The following is a 24545-nucleotide window of genomic DNA, read 5'->3' as shown; positions in this document are numbered from 1 at the left end:
TTTCAAGTTTGCTCAGGCTCTAGCAAGACAACTTTTACCAGCCTACCCCCACAACTCCATTTCATAATATTTCTGAACTACTTTATGTTCCTTGAAATCACCAAGCTCTCTCTCTTTTTAGAGATTTTGCTTGTCCTTTAGGTCTCAGATTTTTTCACTTCCTCCAAGAAGCTTTTCCTAACAGTACCTGGCAGTCATATATATGAAAACCTATAATCACAATGCCATATAAAAAGTGGAGCGGCAGTTACATATGACTTGTTATGAGGGTCAGACTTGAAAGTTATCCGAAAAAACACAACTAAGAGGGAGCAGTGTATTTATTCCTATTACAATGATTGTACATATATACGCCCAACATTAGGAAGTTGATGTCTCTTGCAGGGCAAGGAAACACTTTTGAACTGTGTTCAGGTTAAGTAGCACCAGCACTAGCCCTTTGCCTCCCTCTGGACTAGAGAAAGGTCAGCCTATTACTATGTGACGCTCCAGAATTTCTATGGGGGGAGGGGCAGGCAGGTGGATTAGGGATGGAAATTGGTGATGATAGGGCTTGAAAATGCATCTTGCATGTTAAAACTTTAGTATATCTGATGGACACTAATGGGGGAGGGCCAAAACTGCCCCAAGGCCACCTTTGTCACTACCTCTGCTTCTCATTCCTGCCCTTTGCCTGGCTTTCTAGAGAGGGCAGGATGGGAGATGGGGAGGCATCTCGAGTTCCAAGGGTGATGGGTGATCATGGAGGAACTACCATTTATTAAAGACCTACTACATGCCATTCATCTGTACACATCATCTCACTTAACCACCTAACTACTCTGGAAGGCATTATTTAATACAGCAGAGCAGTAAAAAGCACCGTCTTTGGAAACAGGTAGAACGAATTCTTTCTGGTTGTGCGACCCCAGCCAAGTTTAGTCTAAGACTTTAGTTTCTTCATCTGTAAAATGAAGGTGTTGATTCCTACACCAAAAGATTGTTGGGAGTTCAGTAAGTAATAATACAGAAGAAATAAAGATGCAGGATCAGGTTTAGTAATTTACTCAAGGTCATAGAACTTAGTAAGTGGCAGACCTGGGATTCCGATCCCAGTTTGGCTAATCCTATAGGCAGTGTTCTTTCCACTACCACTTTGTAACTGGGTATAATAATTTTGGGCAAGTTTCCGTAAGTCCTCTGGTCCTCAATTTCCTCATATATAAAAGACAGAGTTCATTCATTAAACTCCTGTGTCAAGGTGTGCTCATATGGAGACTGCAGCTCCCGCCTCCTTCCCCTTTTCATTCCACGTAGGTCATTTATCTTTAACTTCTGAAAAGGAGTCTGCAAGCACCTTACCAAGCGGGCCCAGTTGCACAAACATACTTATTCAGATTCCCCTTTATTTCCTCTTCTTTCCTTTTCCACCTAGGCTCCCGCCCCACCCAGCGCCAGGCCACGCCCTGGCGTGTGACGTCAGCACGCCTCGTGCGTCGCGTCGCGGCGCTCACTGGGGGCCCGGCTTTCGCCCGCTGCTGCCGCCGCCGCCGCCGGCCGCGGCTGCTCTCCCAAGATGGCGGCTCCTCCGGGCGAGTACTTCAGCGTTGGGAGCCAGGTGTCGTGCCGGACGTGCCAGGAGCAGCGGCTGCAGGGCGAGGTGGTAGCCTTCGACTACCAGTCCAAAATGCTGGCTTTAAGTATCCTTCGCTGCGCGGAGCCCGAGGCCGGGCCGGCGTGTATGTGCGGTGGTGGGGGGGGGTGGGGGACGACGGCGGCGGCTGGGGCCCTCTCCGGGCCTAGGGGCGACCGGCTACCGCGGCGCCCGGAGCGCATGCGCACGGGCCTGAGCTCCCCTCCCCCTCTTCGCGTGTCCCTTGGTCCGCTTTGGGGACCCTGTCTCCCACCCCTTGTGGGAGCTGGGCCCCGAGCGAGGGTCAGTGGGTGTAGGGGGGCTTGACACGCGGATGCCTTTTCGGGGAAACGCTATGAGAGGGGACACAGTGATCCGGAGAGAGGGTGGTCGTGGGAGGGGGCTGGTGGATTGGAGCCCGGATGGAAGGGGGGCGGGTAGAATCATGTGGGGAGGGGGTGTGCAGAGTAAGGAACTGCTAGTAGCGCAAGGGTATGGAGTTTAAGAGGGGGTGTTTTCTGGTGGGATTCGGTCCAAGGAAGGGCGGTGGGGTGGTGACCAAATGGGCCTTGCTTGCTTTGGGGGAGAGTAACTGCAGGACAGTTTGTATCTGAAATGGGGATAGGGGCTTGTTTTGCTGGTGAGTGTGTTTGCGTGGTGCTACTGGGGGCGGGGAGTATTGAATTAGCTTTCTCAGTCATTTGAAAATTGCTGTTTTGAGAATGTTTGCATTGGAAACCTGGTCCAGATAGAAGACTACGTTTTTTTCAGGGGCTCGTGTAGGGTTGTGTGGGTTACAGGTGAAAGAGTAAGTTATCTTCTCCTCAGCCCAGCACATGGAGTCCTGACTTTTCCATAGCAGTTGCCTCCCCTTTTGGAAGTGTCGGTGTTACACAGAATGGAAAAGAAGACCTGCTTCTTTAGGGTGGAAATGATCTCTGAATTACTCCAGGAAACTCAGTCTTGGAAACAAAATACTTTATGACTGCAATAAATATGCCACCCCTTCCCCTTTCTGAGCCACAGGTGGGTTTATTTTTTTATTTTTTTTGAGTAATCCTTTATGGCATCTTTCAAAAGGAAGTTTCCTACTGAGTGCTGCATTTGAGTGGCAGGTATACCACTAGTTGTAGATTTCTAGCTTAGGAAGATGTCCTCTGAAACTACAGCAAGAACCGTTGCCTTTTTTTTGTAAAATATAAAAACTCAGATCTGGACCAAATAGACCTTTTACATTAGTGGTTTAATTGGAAGGGTTTTGGCATGAGGAATTACTTTACTTTTAATTGGCATATATTATGCTCTTGATAAATAGTTGGAGGACGGGTGAGTGAAAGAAAGAAAGAATGAATGAATGAATATATAAATATATAAATAAATGGGTTATCTAGCTGGGTTCACCTGGAGTGAGCCTCCTTTCCAGTGCTATAGTTTCCTCCTCTGCAGAATGGGAAATCTGAAATCTAAAAAAGTGAAAAGAGCAGTATATAGATGACAGGAGTATTATACCAAGAACAAAAAGTACTTACTTCCTCTCCTGTGTGGTTCCTTAGGTCCAAGACAAACTATACATACGGCATTAACACTGCATTATGCCTCCATACAACCAGTAGAGAGGTGACAGAAACCCTTTCTGAGGCTTCCAATTTTGGATGGTATTTGGCTTTGAAAAGCTTGAGATCTTTTGGTTCTGGGGTTTTGAGCGGGCGGAAGGTGATAGGCAGAGATTTCCTGAGGAGAGCTGTGATTCTCGTGAGGCTCCCCCCTCTTGCTCGTGGCACACCTGTTACACCAGCCTTGTGTGAATGTGTTTTCCATGCCCCTTTTGGGATGTGTCAGTGCTCTGTTTGCCCCTATTTTCCTTAACTTTATTTTTTCACCAGAATGTCCCTCTTCCAGTGGAAAGCCCAACCATGCAGACATCTTGCTCATAAACTTACAGTATGTTTCAGAAGTGGAAATAATTAATGACCGAACAGAAACCCCTCCTCCCCTAGCTTCACTCAATGTTAGTAAGGTAAGGACTTGAGGGCAGTTCTGGCTCTCCAAAATGGTGGGGGAAAATTGAGACTCATTGACTCTTGGTGATACATACATTGTCCATTGTTTTTCATTTTTTCATTGACTTAAAATTGTTTGTTCTGACACCTTTTTGAAAAACCTATCAGTTTAGGTTTTCTCTTTATTCCTGGATATCTTCAGAAGACTTAAGAAACCTTTTAATGCCCAAATAGAGAAATAAAGTTGCAAGCTTGCTTTTGTCCTTTGTGAAAGAGGACTTTTTTTTTTTTTAAACCTGGAGTCCATGCGTGAACTTCCGGTATTGGTGGGGTTGGGTAGGGGTGTTGCCTGTGAATCTCCTGAAATTGTGTGTGTGCACACATGAATAGATGTGGTTTTGGTGAACATATGGAGTATTTTGCAGATCTCTGATTCATGACCTACAAAAATTTGGAAAACTACTGCCTTAGAGCTACATTTGTGTCTTTGTTTGTATTTTTGAGGTCTGACAGAATTAGAGGCTTAGGATATTTTAATCTTGGACATACATGTTGATAATCTGGGAACCCCCAAATCACTTTGACTCTTTAGTTCTATGAGCGAAAGTTCATGTATAATAATAACAATAATAATACCATCCCATGCCCTGTAGTCTTTGCTGTCCTGTACTTTGAACACTCTTTCTTCCACAATGTCTGGAGCCGCATCCTTCAGGACTTAGTTAATGGCACCTCTTCCAAGAAGTCTTCTCTGATCACCCAGGCTAAAGTAATTTGCTCCCATTATTCTCTCTTACAGTACTTTATCCTTTAGAGTTAAAGTGACATAGCATTTATAGTCCAACTTGGGACATTTTTGAGAGTAAAGCAGAGTGCTTTTGTTTTACACTGGGACAAGTATAGATCAGTGTGTCCTGGGCACATTGGAACTTAAGGTGACCCTATTCATAGCCTTCTTATAAGCATAATTGTGTATCATTTGTTTGCTTTTCTATCTTAACCAAACTTGTGAGGATGGGAACCATACTTGTTTTGTTCATGGCTGAATATACAGAGCCTTGCACAGAATAAGTGCTTAATATTTTTTGAATGAATATTAGACTTTCGATTTTAGTAGCAGCTGCCTTTCCTTAAGTCTCTTGAATTAGTGTGGTGGAGGTTTTTCCCTCTGGAGGAGTCTTGTAATAACGTATATTCTGTTGCTTCTCTCGGGAATGTGGTATGTTGGCTACAACTCAGCAAAGCAAGGAAACACTCCGGCAGCTGAAACAATAGAGGGTAACTGAGGCTGGCAGAATATAGTTACCTCCGATCTGCAGGTCCCTTCTTTTCAGATTCCAGGGAAATGCCACTTGTTTTTTAGTGATGGCTGAAGACAGATTCGGAACGGTGTTGGGTTTCATATTAAAGGCTGTTGCATATAGAATGTCCCATTCTTAGAAATCTATAGATTTTTGAAACCCTGGCTTAGGTACCTCCTACTAGAATGTAGGAGGTCTTTGAGTGGTTGTCTTTTTTTTTTTTTTTTTTGGCTGAAGAGATTTTAAAAGATTCAAGTGAAATAGTTTATTTCTGGTATGTTGAAGAGAAAATAGTTACTTTTAATGTTTATAGGGTATGAAAGTTTGTTACTAAATAACTGGATCTTTAGTGAGTAGTAGAGGAAAGATTATCTGAAAGAGGGTGGTTCTCTGAAATGTAAAGGACTAAGTTTCTGTTCTTGGGACCAATGTGTGCCACCATTTAGTTGAGAGGAATTGGATTATTAGGGGTGAGACAGTTAAGTGGGAGCTGTTAAGAGGTAATTTACTTATGTTTGACCTCAAATATACATAGTTCTTGGTTATTGAGTTTGCAGCGTATTTTTGTCTTTAGGGTTTTGCTTTCTGCTGGTCAGTTTTAGATTATTAGTATTGTTGTAAACTAGTTGTTTACCCACTCTTTCAAGAAAGCAGCAGGTATCAATAGGTTAGGGAAGACTGGAAATTTTTACTTTTTTTTGTGGCCTGCTTGCCAAGTCTTGAAAAAGGTTTGCTGGGAAGAGGAGTCAGAAACTTAAAAACTAAAATTAGGTTGGAGGGCTATCTCTGGACTTCATTTATTCACTCTTTCATTTGCAGACATGTTTAGGAGTAAGTTATATTGGCTTTCCCATCGTTTGAGGATGCTTGGTGATTGCTCCCTGGAATCGGTTAGACTTAGAAGAGCGTGCTGCACTGTTATTGAAAACTTAATCTGGGCAGGTGTTTACATATTGCTTGAATGACCTGAAAAGTCCATCCCATTGAAGAGCATGGGCTTGGGGTGTTTTTAAGATGGAGGATTGTTTAATCATGTTAGAAGGGAACTAAAGTGCTCAGAGATCCCTGGAAGAAAACTGTTGCTGCTCACAGTCTTGGGGAGCACCACCTGTGTGCTCCACTTCCAGTAGGAAGATACCGTCACATGTTGGCTCATGTTGCTGATATAGTAAGTGCTTTGTTTAATTAATCCTGTTGATATAAATTGGATATTTGTTTACTCTGACCCAGCAGGAAATGGAAGAGAAGGACTTTTAAAGAAAATACTTAATTCCAGTCCAACTAGAGAAGGTACGAACTAGCAGTTCTTAGAGATGAGCCTATTTTGCTTTCCGTTTACAGTTCACTGCAGGCTAAGAAGTCCTGTGTCTGTCCACAGCTGTGGGATGTGAGAGGCAGCTTGGAAGAGGACAGTGGGGTTGCTGAAGGTGGAAGTTATGAGTATCATTTGATCTTCTCCACAGTACCATTGTACCCTGTTAAAGTGTTCTGAATTTCCTGACTCTAAGACAGAAGCATTTCAATAAAAGTACAAAAGCACATCAAAGCCAGTCATAAGTGAGGTTCAGGTTACTCACCCTGTGGCTTATTAGTTTATTCTGTCATGAGGAAGGTTTAAATATTGCTTTAGGACAAGAAGAACCCTAGGGTCCACGTGGCAGAATGAAGTATGGTGTTTCTTCTTAACAAGTTCCTTTGAACTGACTCTGCATCTGGTTCTCTGGGGATGAAGATTACCCGTGGGTTGGTAGTGTTCTCAGGAGATGATTTGGGACATGTCAACATTAACAAGGTTCTCTGTTGTGTAGCATTTTAAAACATTTCCTGAAATCTATTTTGTGCAAGGTGTTGTGGTAAGCTCTGCTGGGGACCACATTTTACATTTGTCTCGTGCTTTACAATTTACAAAGAGCTTTGACACCTCTCATTCCATTCTCACAATCACACCATGTGATCTTTAGAGTGTATTCTTTTCCTTTTCATTTAACAGATGAGAAGACAGGCTTACTAGTTTAAGTGACTTGTTCTAGGTTATATGGCTGGTAGTGTGGGAACTAATGTTTTTATGTGCCACTCTGAACTAGCAACTGGTAGACATCTCATTTAATTTTAACAGTTCTTATGGTGTGGATACCATCAGCATCTCAGGAGGGTAAACTGAGGCTCAGAGAGAATGAGTCATTAGCTCTAGATCATGCAACTACTAAGTAATAGAGCTGGGGTTTGAACTCACTCTGATATTTTGACTGCAAAGTCCCATGTTAATAATATTTTTATGTAGAGAAACCTCTGTATTATGTGGTCAGGAGCATTGTGGTCTAGTAGAAAAAGCAGGAATCAAGCAGGTAAGTCTTTAAAGTCACTTCTCTGCCTCTTAACCTTACTAAGCATCAGTTTCCTCACTGTAAAAATGGGATAACGTTAGTACCTGTCTCACAGAGTTGTTATGGGGATTAGGTCAATTGACTAGAATTGGCAGATGTTAGTTCTGTTCTTCTGCATTAGCTATGTGTAGCCAACTGATGTTCCTTGAATAGGCATAGGGGCAAGATGGGGGGAAGGCGGGCATTATGACTGAGGGAAGGCAGCCAAGAATATGAATGCTATTACTATGTCAGTCTCTCCTGGCTTTGGATTGACATTCGTTCAGTTGTCCAAACTTGCCCACCCCAGATTGGGGAAAATCAAAATTGTATTGAATACCATTAATATGTAATTGAGTTAAATGTTTTTAAGAGATCTCTTCTTGGTGACCAGAATTAACTTGAACATTGAGAGCAGTGTTACCAGGTGGCATAGTTAAGTGAACACTTGGCTGAGTATTGGAGTTTAGAGTGAGCAGTCACAGAACCTAGGAGGCTGTGCTTTCAACTTCTGAGATCCTTAGGAAAGAACTCAGGGACACAGCCGAGGCAAGTGTATGTATTTGTTCAGATAAATGCATCCAGTGTATTGACTGAGATGTAAGTCGTCTTCTCACTTGGCTGAGTCGGAGAAGACTTCCTTGAAGAGATATTTGTGTGTTGTGGGGGGAGGTGGGAAAAGTGACAAAGCATAGGAAATTGAAATCCACACACATATAAGGCATCCACCTCCTTTGCCAAACCACTGACTAATTTGTCAGCCTCTTTTATCCATTATTACCCATTTAGATCTTACTAACAAGCAGTGAATTATCAAATGCAACCAGGAAGAAGAGATTCAAAAGGCTTATCATTAGCCCCTGCTAATGAAGAAGGAGTTGGCTGCCTTTGGATAAAAAGGGTATTTGGAGATTGGGCGGGGTGGTAGGGGGCGGTTCTCATAAGGCTGAGAAAATGGAAGAGTCACAGAGTTCAGTTTAAAAAAAAAAAATTGGGGGCGCCTGGGTGGCTCAGTTGTTAAGCGTCTGCCTTCGGCTCAGGTCATGATCCCAGGGTCCTGGGATCGAGTCCCACATCGGGCTCCCTGCTCGACGGGAAGCCTGCTTCTCCCTCTCCCACTCTCCCTGCTTGTGTTCCCTCTCTCGCTGTTTCTCTCTCTGTTAAAAAATAAAATCTTTAAAAAAAAAAAAAAATTGTTCTCCTTTAGGTACGATGTCACATTGAGGGAAGAGCTGACTGACTTTTTGTTTTGAGTTCTCCCAATTTCAAAGCTAAAGTTTTAGCATAACCATAGACTTTCCAGTGATTTGAGTGTTAATTCTCCAGTATGAGTAAACTCCTGGAGTAGTTAATAGCTGCTGCATTGTGGCCTTTGTTCATGGATCTATCTTGTTAGGTGGGCCTTTGACCATATCGTGACCCTAATGTGTTGAGGTATGGAGTTATCACCAAGTAGAATCAGATGGCCTGGCCACACTGTTTAGGTTATGTGTATATTGGTAGGAGTTCATATTATGTGTAAATGTGGGAAGGGAAACCACTACTTTTCTAGAGAAAGCAAGACTTTTTTGTCAGATAAAATTTTTCTAGCTTCTAGAAGCTGTATATAACCTATTGGCTCACTTGATAAGAGTATATTGTAAAGGCTCCAGTACTGGGTTAGAGTCCACCAGTGTTTTGCACCTGGCTGTGAGCAGACACAGCTGTTTCCTTATGACAGTGTCATGAAGGTATAGGTTGGGGGTGAAAAGGAAGAGCCCATTATTGGGACGCCTGGATGGCTCAGTCGGTTAAGCATCTGCCTTCAGTTCAGGTCATGATCCCAGGGTCCTGGGATCGAGCCCTACATCGGGCTCCCTGCTCAGCGGGAAGCCTGCTTCTCCCTCTCCCATTCCGCCTACTTGTATTCCCTCTCTCACTGTCTCTCTCTCTCTGTCAAATAAATAAATAAAATCTTTAAAAAAAAAAAAAAGGAAGAACCCATTACTACCGTGTGACGGGACATGTTAAGTAGTGAGTGGTATCAGATGAAGTTAGCAAGGTAGAATGATTGGCTGCCATTTTATTTTGTTAAAAAGATTTATTTATTTATTTTAGAGGGAGAGCACATGGGGGGGAGGAGCAGAAGGAGAGGGAGAACCTCAAGCAGACTTCCGCTGAGTGGGGAGCCTGACATAGTCTTGATCCCAGGACCCTGAGATCATGACCTGAACTGAAATCAAGAGTCGGTCATTTAACTGAGCCACTCAGGGGCCCCAATTGACTGCCATTTAATTTAATTTAATTATTTTTTTAAAGATTTTATTTGACAGAGAGAGACGGTGAGAGAGGCAACATAAGCAGGGGGAGTGGGAGAGGGAGAAGCAGCCTTCCCGCTGAGCAGGGAGCCTGATGAGGGGCTCGATCCCACGACCCTGGGATCAGGACCTGAGCCGAAGGCAGACGCTTAACGACTGAACCACCCAGGCGCTCCTTGACTGCCATTTTAAAAATCACTAGCCTTTTGGGGGCACCTGGGTGGCTTATTGGTTAAGTGTCTGAATCTTGATCTCTCCTTAGGTGTTTTTTTTTTTTTTTAAGATTTTATTTATTTGGGGGCACCTGGGTGGCTCAGATGGTTAAGCGTCTGCCTTCGGCTCAGGTCATGATCCCAGGGTCCTGGGATCGAGCCCCGCATCGGGCTCCTGGCTCAGCGGGGAGCCTGCTTCTCCCTCTCCCTCTGCCTCTCTCCCTGCTCATGCTCTCTCTCTCTAGGAAAAAAAAAAAAAAAAAAAAGATTTTATTTATTTGACAGACACAGTGAGAGAGGGAACACAAGCAGGGGGAGCGGGAGAGGGAGAAGCACACTCCCTGCGGAGCATGGAGCCTGTTGTGGGACCAATCCCAGGACCCTGGGATCATGACCCAAGCCGAAGGCAGACACTTAACCAACTGAGCCACCCAGGCGCCCCTTGGCTTAGGTCTTGATCTCAGTGTCATGAGTTCAAACCCTGCATTGGGCTCCTCACGCAACGGGGAGTCTACTTAAAAAAAATCACTAGCCTTTTGGGGTGCCTGGGTGGCTCAGTCGTTAAGCATCTGCCTTGGGTTCAGGTCATGATCCCAGGGTCCTGGGATCGAGCCCCACATCGGGCTCCCTGCTCCATGGGAAGCCTGCTTCTCCCTTTCCTCCCCCTGCTTGTGTTCCCTCTCTCGCTGTCTCCCTCTGTCAAATAAATAAATAAAGTCTTTAAAAAAAAAAAAAACCACTAGCCTTTTGAAGGATGTCCCATTCAGTGGCATCAAACTTTAGGGTCAAACTGACAGAGCCATAGTGGGGGATGCAGTGTCCAGGCTAGGGCTCCTGACTCAGTTCAGGCTGTAGTGCATGGCAGCCAGCTGATCCTGTGAGCCTTCATTAGGTTAAAGGTTTGATTCCGAAGGGGGCTTTCTTGACATCACGGGGTGTGGAGACAATTGCTGTGCCTGAGTTCCTGGCAGAGGTGGGCCATCTGTGTGTTATTGAAGCCACCTCTGCGCTCTGACATGGAGGTGATTTAAAATGAGGACTTTACTGGTGGGTCGGTGGTGGTATTGCTTCTGCTGTTAAGGGGCATTCTAACTGTTTAGTCTTCCTGCTACAGAACGGGCTTGTGGGGAAAAGGGTGATGCAGTCAAGTTCTAGCATTGGAATTTTGAGACTAGCTTAGGTAAATACCAGAAACTACCCTGGAGAGTCCAGCAAATTGTACCTGAAGTGGAAAATGAAAGGATCTGCACACTATGTCAGAAGCTAACAGTGTGTGTGGTAGAATGTGGGGAGTTTGAAGAACTGGGTTCTTTTAACAGCTGGGCTGTTAATGAATTGTGTGACTGTGCATTAGTCACTTATTGGAACTGAGAACTGTTCTGTGAAATTCTAATGGTCGAGGTTTCTTTTCCTTTTGTCCTCCTTTCCTCTCACTACCCCTTCCTTCCAGGTGCTGGGAATGTTAGATTAAGACCGCTTTTGCCCTCAAGGATCTCATGTTTGTTGGCAATGGTGAAGGAGAGCAGCATTTTTAACTAGTGCTGACAGTATGGCAGGATCAGTGTTAATGGAGGTGTGAGCAAGGTGCTATGGGAGCGTAGAGCAGGGGCCAGCAAACTTTCTCTGTGAAGGGCCAGATAGTAAATAATTTAGGTTTGTGGGATATCCATCCTTTGTCACAACTACTCCACTTTGCCTTTGCAGCAAAAGCAGCCATAGATGATATATAAACAAATGGGTGTGGTCTTTCCAATATAGCAGGGCTAAAACAGGTGGGTGGCTGAATTCGGCCCACTGGCTGTAGTTTGCCAACCCTTGGCATAGAGTAGTAAACATTTTAGGGAAGGCTTTTCTGATGTAATAGTGGAGTAGGGTCTTGAAGAATAAATAATTAGATAAAAGGAAGGAAGTTAAATGGCATCAAGCTAATTTGGAAGGTGCTCAGTTTGTCCATCTGCAATTTAGAAGCTTTTGCTCTTCTGTCAGTAAGCTAACCTGGAGGTTCTTAGTTCTCGGAGGGAGGACGTGGACTAGTTACGTGCCGATATTGGTATTAGGTGCTATACATGCTTACTGAATTCCAACAATAACCCTTCAGGATGGGCCCCAGATGAATGAATTGAAGCTCTGGAGAGGTTGTGCATTGTGCTCGGGTTCATGCAGCTAGTGTGTGGTAGCAAGAGTTTGAGCCAGAATCTCTTTTTGAGGCAGTGGGGGGGGGGTGGCTCTTCTCTGTTACTTTGTTTTCTCTCTTTTCAGAGCCCAGGAAACAGGGCATGGCTCTTTCACTATCACCGAATAAAATCAACTTTTTTTTTTTTTTAGAGAATGAGAAGTGCACGTGCTCCCTAGCAGGGGAGGGAAGGTGGGAATGGGGGGGGAGGGGCAGAGGGGGGGGGGAGGGGCAGAGGGAGGGAGAGAGAATCTTAAGCAGGCTCCACGCCCATCGAGGAGCTTGACACAGGCTCAGTCTCTCCGCCCTGAGATCCTGACCTGAGCCAAAATCAAGAGTTGGACGCTTAATCGACTGAGCCACTCAGGCGCCCCCAAATCAACTCTTTATTCCATAGGTCGTGCACCCATTTGGGCACATAAAGTTAAAGACATTTGCCACTTACTGTTCTAGTTATATTTTGGAAGATGTTCTTTTTTTTTCTTAATCAGAATATATATATTTTTTTTATTTGGAAGATGTTCTGTTTAGGACTTATAAGTTCTCTAGTAGCTCTTATAGAAACCAGAAAGGGGAGAGCACTGAGCTCATTGGCTAAAGGAAGGTTGGAGTGTATGAATTTTTCTGAAATGACCCACAAGCCACCTCTGTGCTAACAATAATGATATTATAATAACAGTATTAACAGCTAATATTTGTACAGTGCTTTATAGCTCCCTTAGTGTTTTCACCTGGGCTATCTCCCTTAATCCTCTCAGCTACATGTGAGCCGGCTAATTTCTGAGATAGGTTGTTGGGGTCAGATTTTAGCTTCTGTCTCAGCCAGTTTTCTCTCTGGAAGGGCCATGTGGAGGTTCCACAGTAGTACTGGTTTCAGGGTCTCTGGAGTAGGAAATTACTCATTTAGTGTCCTGGAAGTTTAGTTTCCTGTTGTAGTTATGAATTGTGTTTGGTGACATAATTACAAATAGCTAACAAACCACTGACTTACAGCTAGTTTTTATTTTAAATCAGGTGAGAGAAAAGCCTTTGCTTCTGTGGACTGGCTGTGACTTGAGGTTGGTCTGTACTGTACAGTAGCAGTAGGATGGCTTAACAAGTATCGTGTCCCCGAGGCCCCTGGATTTGCAGGGTGTTGTTCATCTTAGCTCAAAGCACTGGATGTATCCAGGGAGGGGCAGAGGGAGAGAATCCTCAAGCCCACTCCCCGCTGAGAGCAGAGCCCTGTCCTACAACTCATGAGATCACAACCTGGGCTGAAACCAAGAGTCGGAGGCTCAAAGGGCTGAGCCACCCAGGCTCCCCAGTGCTCAACTGTATCTTAACATTCAAGTGCAAGAGGCTTGCTTGACGTAGCTTCCCTAGTCTTGGCCCAATCAGAAAATGATGGGTCCATGGGGCGCCTGGCTGGCTCAGTTGGTAGAGCATGGGACTCTTGATTTTGGAGTTGTGAGTTTGAGCCCCCCACATTGGGTATAGAGATTACTTAAATAGATAAATATTTTTTAAAAAATAGAAAATGATGGGTCCAGGGAATGCTTACCATTATTGGCCTGAAATGCTTTCTCACACAAGATCTGTTTTCTGAAAAGCATTCCTGTGATTTACCTTCAACAGAAGAAATAAAGGATGTCCTTGAGGTTCAGGGTGAGACAGGGGCCTTTTTCAGAAAAAAGAGGTCCTTCACTAGAAGGCAGACAGCTGTGTTCTGCACTGGGGACATTGGTGGAAATGCCAGGATGCACTGACAGAGAAGGTGGCAGCTGAGTTTTAAAATGTTTTTCCTTGGGGCGCCTGGCTGGCTCAGTCGTTAAACGTCTGCCTTCGGCTCAGGTCGTGATCCTGGGGTCCTGGGATTGAGCCCCGCATCAGGCTCCCTGCTCAGCGGGAAGCCTGCTTCTCCCTCTCCCACTCCCCCTGCTTGTGTTCGCTCTCTCGTTGTGTCTTTCTCTGTCAAATAAATAAAATCTTTAAAAAAAAAAATTAAATGTTTTTCCTTCCTGGAAAAAAAATTTTTCTTTTCTGAAAATATTTTCTTTTGCATTCAAATTTATATTTTCAACAATAATTTAGACTTCTCTTATATGGAGCTGTTTGTAGCACAGGGTTAAGAATGTAAGCTCTGGAGTCAGACTGGGTTCAAATCCAGACTCCCACCTGTGGCTTGGTAAATTTGGGCAAGTTTCTTAACAGCTGTGACTTAGTTTCTCCATTTATTAAGTAGGAGGAATTTTAGTCCCTGTTCCATAGGCTTGTACTTTTTTTTTAAAAGATTTTATTTATTTGAGAGAGAGAGAGCGAGCATAAGTGGGGCGGGGGGAGCAGACTCTCCACAGAGAGCCCGACGTAGGGCTCGACCCCAGGACCCCGAGATCATGACCTGAGTCGAAGGCAGATGCTTAACTGACTGAGCCACCTGGGCACCCTGTTGTACAGATTAAACGTTTTAATACATGTAAAGTGTGTAGCTTGGTGTCTAGGATGGAGTAGGCTCTCACTCAACAGGTTGGCTCTTAGAATTTTAATATTCACTACCAGGCCTCTTAAGCTCTACGGTTCCTGTTTGATTCAGTGTTTTGATTCATTATTATGTATTCTAAGACACAACGACAAGTGGGGTACTCTATTTTTGGAGTTCCCAACTATCCAGAGTTGTAAAGAACAGTATTTTATTGAAACTGTCAGACAGGAGCTTTCAGCTAGGGAACAGGAAGACTTGGGGATACTGATTTGATAGCTGGAAGAAATCTTTTTGAGAGCCCGCTTGTTGCTATCTAGGAAGGGCTTTCCGAGGGCACAGCCCAGGATGGAAACAGCAGAAATCAGTGCGGGCCCTCAGGATGCCAGTGGTTCTTGGCCGCCGTGGTCCGCCGTCCCTCCGCCTCCAGCAGAGGCCTCTTGGCCAGTGGCGGCAGGCCCCAGGAGGCAGCTGCGGGGCTTCCTCACCATTCTGTGAGGGCAGCTGCTTGGACAGCCCCCATGCACACAGAAGACAAACTCAGAGTGGCTCAGTGGAGTCAGTAGGTCACATCCAGCGTGTTCCTCTTTGGAGTCAGCTTCCCTTGTTGTCTCAGCTGTCACAGCCTGTTACATACTTGCGGTAGGAATCCCTCTGGATTCCCCACAGCACCTGTGCCTCCCTGATCTGGGTGTGTGGGACTAAGATGGCCCAGCTGGTGACTCAATAACAAGATGAAGTGCATATCGCCTGGGTTTTGTCGTTGTGGCTGCTTCCTTTTCTCCATGTCACTGAGTGTAGGAGGAGAGGTGTGTGCATTCATTCACTCCCTCAAGGGTTACCCCACGGCAGGCATGACTAGATGCCTTTTAATATTGTGTGCTTTGGTATCAAGTTCATGTACTCTTCTCCGTTGCCCACATCAAGTTGCTATATATAAAATGGCCACAGGAGGAAGCACTGGTTAGTAGACAGGAATAGCTGTTTTCACTGCGTTTCATACAAAGTAAAAGGAGAGGCAGGTAAGCACAGGTTGTCTTGTTCAGTCATTTCAGTTAAGCCACATGCACATTAGTAACAAATATTTGTAGGTTTGTGCTTCTCAGTTTGCCTGAACTCAGTGTGTTTGTAAAGTGGTGCCTTGAATATTCTTTGAGATTCTAACCAGTTAGTGCTTCAGTTTTGATTGGAAGAGAGGCCAGCAACTAGCATGTTTGCATTGAAAATAGATGCAGTATGGTGGTAGTCATTGAATTAAAAAAATTGCAATCCTGGTAATCCTCCCAAGCTTAAAAGGCACACCCAACACCTCTACTGAGGGCGGCTTTTATTGGTTCCCTCTAGTGGTTTGACAATAACTCTAAACTTACTCTCTTGGAATAACTGGACCATTTATACATATGCATGAGTTTACAAAAAACGTGATGTGGGGGATTTCAATCTGTATAACTGCTAAGTTGAGGGTAGAGTGATAGTCATTTGCTTTACAAAAGGAGGCTTATTTACTTTTTTATGAGTTTTCAGGAACATGCCTAAAAAGAGCAAGGTAATCTCACCCCCAGTTTTGAGAGAAGACTTCTAGATTCCTTTTGTGAGGGGAACCTTCCTTGTGCTTATTTGATAGACTCCTCTGTGGGAGAAATTTACCCCTTTTGTACAAGTTCCTGGTGAAAGCAGATCTAGTTGGCTGAATATCAGAGTTAAACATTTTTCAGATTGCCATGAAAATACAATTCATAAACTGACAGCTGGAGGTTTCAGGGTTTGCGCTGCATCCAGATTCCCCAAAGCCCAGTTGCAGGTACAGGTACAGTAATTGAGGATATTGGGGCAAATTGAAACACAGTCAGTTTACTCTGATTTCTGTTGACTTTTCTAAGGCTCTTTTTTTTTTTTTTCCCTTTGGTAAAGATTTTATTTATTTGAGAGAGAGAGAGGGTGATGAAGGGCAGGGAGAGGGATAAGTGGACTTTGCACTGAGCCTGGAGCCTGCCGCAGGGCTCGATCTCACGATGACCCTGAGATCACAACCTGAGCCAAAACCAAGAGTTGAAACCAAGAGTCGGACGCTTAACCAACTGAGCCACACAGGTGCCCCTCTAAGGCACTTTATCATTTAGCATTTGGGACCTGTGTGCACTATGAGTTGAAATGGAGAATCATCTAGTCTATTCTCCTTTGCTTTCAGAGCCTTTAGAGGGGATTGTACAACTGGTATTTTGGGGGGCTAGAAGTGTACTTTGAGCTCCTTGTTCTCTAACTGTTGTGTTGCTGTTACTCAGGCTGTCCAAAGGAATCACATCTGGCTGAGATTTATATGCATTTTATTCTGCCTCTGGCAAAAATTCAAAAGTGATTCCTCTCCCAGCCTTTTTTCCTCTTCTTCTAGCTTAAATTTGTCAGTTCCGTCTTAAACATTCTGCATAGGTGCCTGGTTTCCCTGAGCCATTCCTCTCTTACTGAATGGGTGATGTTAACGTTTTTAATCTACTATGTAGGTGACCAGGATATTTTGCTGTGGGTATCCCATATTATCTAGTCAACACAAGCTTTATAGAAGCAGCTTTGTCTGACTCAACACCAGGAGATGTTTTTGGTTTTCAGGGATGATATACATTTTAATTTTTTAAGATTTTTCTTGATTTATTTGAGAGAGAGCAGAGCGAGTGATAGAGAACTTGGAGGGGGGAGGAGCAGAGGGAGAGAGAGAAGCAGGCTCCCCGCTGAGGCAGGGAGCCTGATGTGGGGCTCCATCCCAGGACCCTGGGATCATGACCTGAGCCAAGGCAGCCGCTTAACCCACTGAGCCACCCAGGTGCCCAGGGATAAACTTTTTTTTTTTTTTTTTTTAAAGATTATATCCATTTATTTGACAGAGAGAGACACAGCCAGAGAGGGAACACAAGCAGGGGGAGTGGGAGAGGAGAAACAGGCTTCCCGTGGAGCAAGGAGCCCGATGTGGGACTCGATCCCAGGACCCTGGGATCATGACCTGAGCCGAAGGCAGACACTTAACGACTGAGCCACCCAGGCGCCCCAGGGATAAACATTTTTAAAAAGACCTCCAAGTGAGACCCTTACGCCTGTTCATGGGGTACGGTAAACCTCTGCCTGGTCACTTGCGCTCCGAAGGAGCCCCGCAAGAGCGTGGTTAATCCAGGGGAGCTCTGTTGCCCCCTGGTTTTTCCTTCTTTCCTTGGAGACTTCATATTTTCTACAGGGTTGTTTGGAAAGTGAGACTCAAGGAAACTCCTTGTTATCAGGGTTTTCTTGGTGACGAAGTTTTGCTTTTTGCTGCTTAAAATATACCACCAGTGGTTCTCTTTCCATAGAAACTGAGTGCTTTCTTGCTGCAGTTGGGATTGCCGAGGCTCAGGGGAATACTGTCAGCCGTGTGCGTTTATTTCTCCCTGGAATTCTAGCCTGGTGGGGCCAGAACGGCAGGACCAGGCTTGAAAGATTATTTAGTGCTGCTGTATTTGTCTCTCTCCATGTACTGGGGACCATGTGAAAAAGGAGCTCCGGCTTCACATCACTGCAGAGTTCTGGCCTTTCTTTCCTCTTTCCCCTAGGGACACTGAAATGACAGCGTGCACGACCTCTCTCTTCTGTGTTCACACCCCTCACCCCTCAAATGATCTTTGAAACTCAGAGGCAGGGCTCCCCATAACCCAATTAAAGGTCTCCTTTTCTCTTCTTCATAGTCAAACCCGTGCCTTAATAAAGTGCTTCGTTTTGCTAACAGACACTTTGCCTCTAAAACTATATTTGGTCTATGGTTTGAAGGGTCACTGTTAAAGCGGAATAGAAATGTTTAAGAATTCCAAATATCTAGGTACTTTGGGGATGTGTGTGAGGTATGATCTCCCTATTTTAAGGAGCTGTTGTTTGGGGACAAATTATGTATTCTCACTTGTGTGTCTGTGCATCTGTCTTTAGTGTACTAGCTGCAGCATCAGTAGACTAAGCTGCTCGTGTTCGTGGGCCTGAACAATCTCCAGATCATTTGTTTGACTTTCAGACGCATTTTCTGCCTTTTCATTTTAACCATCTTGTCCAGCATATTTGTTTTGCTTTACACTTAGACAAATTTGTACTTCTGGAGTCTCTAGCAACTAATACTGTAGGGTGGGGACTAAAAGTGTATTAGAGGGGCAGTAGGGGTTGACAGGCAACCCACCGCTGTTGGGAGGGATTTACTAGATTTTAGTAGACTACAGTACAGTAGTCTCCCCTTATCTGCAGCATGTGCAGTCCAAGACCCTGGAGGATGCCTGAAACCATGAATAGTACTGAGCCCCATGTATACTAGGTTTTTTTTTTTTTCCTGTACATACATAGCTATGATAAAGTTTAACTTATAATTAGTCACGATAAAGATTAACAGCAATAACTTATTAATAACATAGAATAATTATAACGATATGTTGTAATAACAGTACGTGAATATGGTCTCTCTCTCCCAAAATACCTCATTGTATTGTTTTTACTCACCCTTCTTGTGCTGATGTGAGGTTGATAAGATGCCTACGTGATGAGATGAAGTGAGGTGAATGATGTAGGTGATGTGATGTAGCATTAGGTTACTGTTGACCTGACCTGATGATATGTCAGGAGGAGGATCATCTGTTTCCAGACCAAGGTTGACCCTGGTTAAGGGGGGGTGGGGAACTACTGTACTAGATTTTATTAGAATTTCTTTTGATCAGTTTGTGAGCATTCCACTAGAGGGGAGATAAGGAACTAACGTAAAGTAGAATGCAGACCGTTCCATTTTCTAAAGAGCAGGATAGCGGTAGCTCAAGTTGAAGGTGGACTGTATCCATGGGTTAGGTTTACTTGAGTTTTGGCTCCCCATGTGAGCACAGATAGTGGTACCAGAAAGGTAGTCTTTAGAACCTCAAATTCTGGTTTCTGAAGATGTCGTAGACATGAATTTCTAAACCCGAGACTCAAGCAGTGGCTGATAAAAATTCTTAATTTTCTCCTTTCATAGACGTGTGTGTTATCTTTTTTTTGGCCGTCACTTCCCAGTCCCACTGTGTAACATTGCCCTGCTTTATTTTCTTCCTAGCTCCTTAGCACCGTCTGAAGTTACTCTGTGTTTTTGTTTGTGGTCTCTGTCCAGTCCCCACTTCAGTGCTGTATCTCGAGCTTAGCACAGTGCATGTCTGGTACCTGGTGGGCACTCAGTAAGTCCTGGGTGGAAGGAATGTTTGCCACCATAGCAGTAACTACTCAGGCATCTTGGGTGTGTGTTTGTTTCACTTTTGGACTCTGAGAAAACTGAATCTACCAAACCAGTCTTTTCCAGCCTCCTTTCCTCAACAGGTCCTGACTGTTGGGAAGAATGAAGGTGAATGCTTTTCTGAGTCTCTTTCCTCTCCCCCACCCTAGCTTGCCAGCAAAGCACGGACAGAGAAGGAGGAGAAGCTGAGCCAGGCCTATGCAATCAGCGCTGGTGTTTCCCTAGAGGGCCAGCAGCTCTTCCAGACCATACACAAGACGTGAGTCGGGGGAGCATAGGGGTCCCTTGTCCCGGGGGCGACGCTGCCTGGCTGTGCTGTGTGGTCGCCAGCTTTCGGGGAGTCGTGTTCCTGAAAGTCAGCAGAGATGCTGGTTAGTGTGTTGGCAGCACCTCGGTGTCCAGGGATGTGGGTGTCTGTTGCCTTTCTCGTACGGGAGAATGGTGTGATCGTGGACAAGTTGTCTTCTCTGGCCTTCAGTTTCTTCATGTGTAAATTTGGTTTGGGATTAGATAATCCTAAAGATCCCTTTCAGAACTGGTGTTCAAGAATTTAGAATTCGTGGCTTCTTTCTTTTTCGTTATTTTGATCTTGTTGTACCTTTCTCCAGAAGCTGATGCAATTTTACTAAGGGGAAGTTAGTGTCTGTCTCTTTCTAATTAATTGTACATTGAGGTGTACGTAGGGAGTTAGGAGAGCAGAAGGCCACCTTATTACCACCTCCGAAAAGACATTTTGTCACAGCAGAAGTCATTTGACCCTCCACTAGCTTCCCTAGCTGCTGAAAAACGGAAACATTTGGCACCCCCTCCCCCCTGCTGCCTTCTGTTGCCCTGTGTAGCCGCCTGGGTCTGGTGCACAGATGGCAGCTGGCATCAGAGCTGCTGGAGGCCGTGGTGTGAGTGTCTGAGCAGTTACAGGTACGTGAAGGGGCTCTGTGGAATATCAGCTGCCCTGCGTTTCCCCAGGTGTGACCTAGAATGGGTTTTCCCAGTCTGGCAAGTGCCCAGCTGTCTGATTATTGAGAGGGGCCAGTTTGAGGAGCAGTTTCCATTTCGGGAGGTGGGGGGCAGAGTGCAGATCACAGGAAGATGGAGTTTCTTTTCCTGTCTTTTTAAAGGTGATATTCCCCCTAGGTCAAAGGTTGGCAAACTCCAGCCAGACCAGCTCATTATGTATCATCTGGGGCTGCTTGTGTAGTAGGTACAGCAGCAGAGTTCAGTAGTTGTGACAGAAATTGTATGGCCCTCACAGCCTCAAATACTTACTATCTGACTCTTTATAGAAAAAGTTTGCCAACCCCTGCCCTAGGCTGCTACTTCAGTTGATGAGCCTAGCTGTTTATTTGAATTCAATTTGGATTGGACTTCTGAGGCTGCCACGAAGTTTTCTATGGTTTTCCAGGTCTCTAATGCTTCAGAGTAAGTCTTCTGGGCTCTCCTTGGAATGAATGTGCATCATGTCATTGCTTTTCCTGGCCAGTGGTGCCCAGGAAATGTTTCTTGGCTACTGTACCCTATGGGCTGCTGGCATCTAGTTACTGGCTGAGCTGTGAGCTGAGAAGTTGGGGTCAGTTTTCTGGAGTTATTTATTCATCAGGCAGGAGGTGTGGGATGCCTGCAAGAGGCAACTTTCACCTGCTCTCTTCTCCTTCCAGCATTAAAGACTGTAAATGGCAAGAAAAAAACATCGTAGTCATGGAAGAAGTTGTTATTACACCCCCATATCAAGTGGAAAACTGTAAAGGCAAAGAGGGAAGTGCACTGAGCCATGTACGCAAAATAGTAAGTAAAGGAGCCGTGAACCTTGAGAGAGAGGATGATTCCTTGGCCTTCACCCCTCCAGCCTCAGGCCAGGACCTTGTGCTGCAATCCCTGCCTGCTCTGACCTGCCAGCCTGAGAGCAGCCCTGCCTAGCCCCCCAGCCCCTGCGCGCAGTGCTCTGCGGCTCTGGCTTGGCCACTTCTGTGGGGCTGGAACCCACTGGGCAGTGTGCAATAAAGTGAGTGGGCAGCCCCATGTCCTCGGCAGTGTGGTTTTTTGGAATTAGCCAGACCATTCCATGGTATTGCGCCTGAGCAGTTCCTCTCATCCCAGGCTGGGTTCTTCTCAGGAAGGGCTGGTTGGTATAAATAAGTTGCTGTTGGCGTCTCTGACCCTGCATATGTCATGTGACTGTCTCGATTGAGTTGCCGCATTTGTAAAAACATTCTGAGCATTGAGAGACCAACACTGGATATAAAAAGTCTAAAATACTGTTAATTCCCTGTCAGCTTTTCATTCTGCACTTACGTGAAGAGGGGAGTGGGAGTTGGGGTCAAAATAATCTCCTTTCACACTGTGTTTTAGCTTATCGGTTCACTTTCTTTTAGACAGTCTTAGCTGAAGGTGTAGCACATGCGGTTGAAACAAGAGGCCGCTGCCTACCTTCGGCCGGGAAGGCCCGCATATAGCAGGGGCCTTCTAGTGCCTGAGTGGTCCCTGAGCTGGACAGCCAGGACCGGCTGTGGAGGCCTGGCATGAACTGTTTGGGAGGCCTTGGTGCCCATCTCCTGTTCTGACCTAGGCTGAACTGGTCTCTTTCAGGTTGAAAAACATTTTAGAGACGTGGAAAGCCAAAAGATACTGCAGCGTTCACAAGCCCAGCAACCACAGAAGGAGGCTGCCCTGTCATCCTGAGTCCACACACACGGAGGACTCTTCCAGCATCCAGCCAACGAGGCGGTGGTGGTGGCTTCGGCGGAGGCAGGCCGGGGGAGGGAAGGGATCCTATATTTCCTGTTGGCTCTTGTTAACAAAGGGTCAGCATTTCCAAATCTTAGACTTGAACAAACAAAACACCCAACAAAAAAGAACAAGAGAATAATTTAAAAGTTGAATCATTACTTGACTAACAGACTTTGGTCCACCATGTCCTTTTCACAGCCCCCTTCTGGAACAGTCACCTTGTTAATTTTATTTTTGAAAATTCCTTTCCTGCTCTGCCCTTTCACCTCTGACTTTCCTAGTCTTTCCCTGCCATTCTGTTTTTATAAGTGGCTACACTTGCCTTCTGAGTGATCGAAAGAAACTTTTACATCTTCTCTTCCAAAATAAAAGTAACAAGCTGACTGTGATACTTAAGTTGAGACTAGAGCAGCAGACAGAAGTCTCACTTTAAATTCGTCTTTTTTTTTCTTTTTTTTTTTCTTTTTTTGCACAGGGCATGGCTTGAATTAGTTTTATTTTTCTTAACTTTAAATATATATATGAAAATATATATTAAAATGTTCTCTAAATATTTTCTGCTTCTTGCAGGTCTCTTTTTACTAGATCATGGCCGCTCTTCCCACCTCATCCCTTCGAAAATAAAAACGTATTACCCTCCCCACCACCTATAGCCAGGCAACTAACTTGACTTGGTTCGCAGCAAGAATCTTCTGCAGCACTTCTAGAGCCAGTGTTTGCAGGTGGGATTCGGCTGTGAGGGTTCCTGATGGCTTTTTAGTCTTTAACTGTGTGTGTGTACCAGTCTCACATTGGGCCAGAACCTCAGGATTCTCCCTCTGCCTTTTGTCTTACTTCATGGTACTAGAAGAACTTCCTCACCACTCTCCCATCTCCTGGATGGGAGAGTCCGCTGCCCTGTCTCCCGTGCCCTCTGCAGGAAGAACTCTTTTGCATGGCACGCCTCAGCTTCTCTTCGAAGGATGATTTTCTTCCATAAGAAACCTGGAACCCACCTCTCCCGGTCTCTCTTGAAGTCTGTATCCAGAGCCACTAGCCCAGGAGAAAGCTTGGGTGACCTATAGTTTCTCTTCTCCCACCAACCTCCTGCTTTTAATGCCCTTCCCCACCCCCCTTAAATTTTACAAGCTTACGATAGTTTGTATGTGCTCAGCCGATGGGCAGAAAACCTGGAGAGAACTTCTGGACTTTAGCCCACCAGTTTGTCTGGTTTGACTAACCTGCTGAGCCCGAAAACTGGCACGCGGTGCCCCTGTGCCTTCAGGGCAGTCCAGTGGGGCAGTGTGTGCCACCAGCTGAATATCAGACACCTAGTGGGAAGTGGGTGATGCTCATGTGACTGGCTAGAGCTTTGGGGGTGGGGTGGGGGTTAACTACTATCTTTTTGGCCATGATCTCTTTCCCCTTCCTTTTTTTTTTTTTTTAATTAAATAAATGGATCAAAATTAAATAATTCAAGCCCTGCCTTCAAAATGAAATTTTTTTTTTAGTATTGTTTAGCAAAAACAATAAAACCCAAATTTTTTTAACCATCACTCATGTCTCAGGTTTGTACGTGCTTTAGAGACCCCAGAGGGAGGGGGTGTAAGGGGGGGGTGTTTGGTAATCTTTCCCTTTAGATTCTCTGCTTCCTACTCTTTACCGTCTCTCCTTCCACCCTCTGGAGCTCACCCAGAGATAGAGTGCAAAGTGTATAATTTAAGAAGGGGATCCAGGGTTGGGAGGTGTGTGTGAGTGGGGTAGGGGCACAGAGAGGTGGGCACGTACATGAGGCCATTTGTTACGGGCTGTTTGGAAGAAAAAAAGACCGAGAAGTGTACTTTCATCTGCCATTGGCCACAGCTAGATTTAAAGTACCAGGCCTTCAATTTAGTCTGCACGGAAGTGTAAGCTGGAAAAGGTGAAAGAGGGAGACAGAAGAGAGACCTTGTAAGCTCTAGAAACCCTAAGAGATGCCATTAAAGGCGTGAACGTGATTAATGGAAAATAGAAGCCTGGGAGGAAGCTTTGTGTCATGTATCCACACCATCACTTCCTCCGCATTTAGGTCTGTGAGTGGAAGACCATAGGTACCAACTATTTCTGGTAGGGAGTAATTTTGACTCTTTATGAAATGACATGGGGGAACTTGAAGCACTTCAAGAGGTGGAGTTAAGA

At 45.1% G+C, this 24545-nt stretch overlaps 1 protein-coding gene across 1 annotated transcript; it reads left to right on the top strand.

Annotated features, from left to right (window-relative positions):
- The first annotated feature begins 1454 nt into the window (after nt 1-1454).
- Nucleotides 1455-23923, top strand: LSM12 (LSM12 homolog). Its single transcript, XM_036071290.2, has 5 exons — nt 1455-1679; nt 3496-3629; nt 19814-19923; nt 21320-21446; nt 22248-23923. The coding sequence occupies exons 1-5, from the start codon at nt 1556-1558 to the stop codon at nt 22338-22340; spliced, it is 588 nt and encodes a 195-aa protein (XP_035927183.1). The 5' UTR covers nt 1455-1555; the 3' UTR covers nt 22341-23923.
- Nucleotides 23924-24545: the final 622 nt, after the last annotated feature.

The sequence above is a fragment of the Halichoerus grypus genome, chromosome 2 (genome assembly GCF_964656455.1).
Source record: "Halichoerus grypus chromosome 2, mHalGry1.hap1.1, whole genome shotgun sequence".
In the NCBI taxonomy this organism is placed as follows: domain Eukaryota; kingdom Metazoa; phylum Chordata; class Mammalia; order Carnivora; family Phocidae; genus Halichoerus; species Halichoerus grypus.
This window is presented reverse-complemented; position numbering and strand designations above follow the sequence as displayed.

What these genes read in the sequence shown, in the direction of transcription:
- LSM12 (XM_036071290.2), top strand. Translation starts at nt 1,556, where the DNA reads ATGGCGGCTCCTCCGGGCGAGTACTTCAGCGTTGGGAGCCAGGTGTCG. An exon ending in TTCCAGACCATACACAAGAC is followed by an intron (nt 19,924 to 21,319) that starts GTGAGTCGGGGG and finishes TTCTCCTTCCAG; the next exon opens with CATTAAAGACTGTAAATGGC. An exon ending in TGAGCCATGTACGCAAAATA is followed by an intron (nt 21,447 to 22,247) that starts GTAAGTAAAGGA and finishes GGTCTCTTTCAG; the next exon opens with GTTGAAAAACATTTTAGAGA.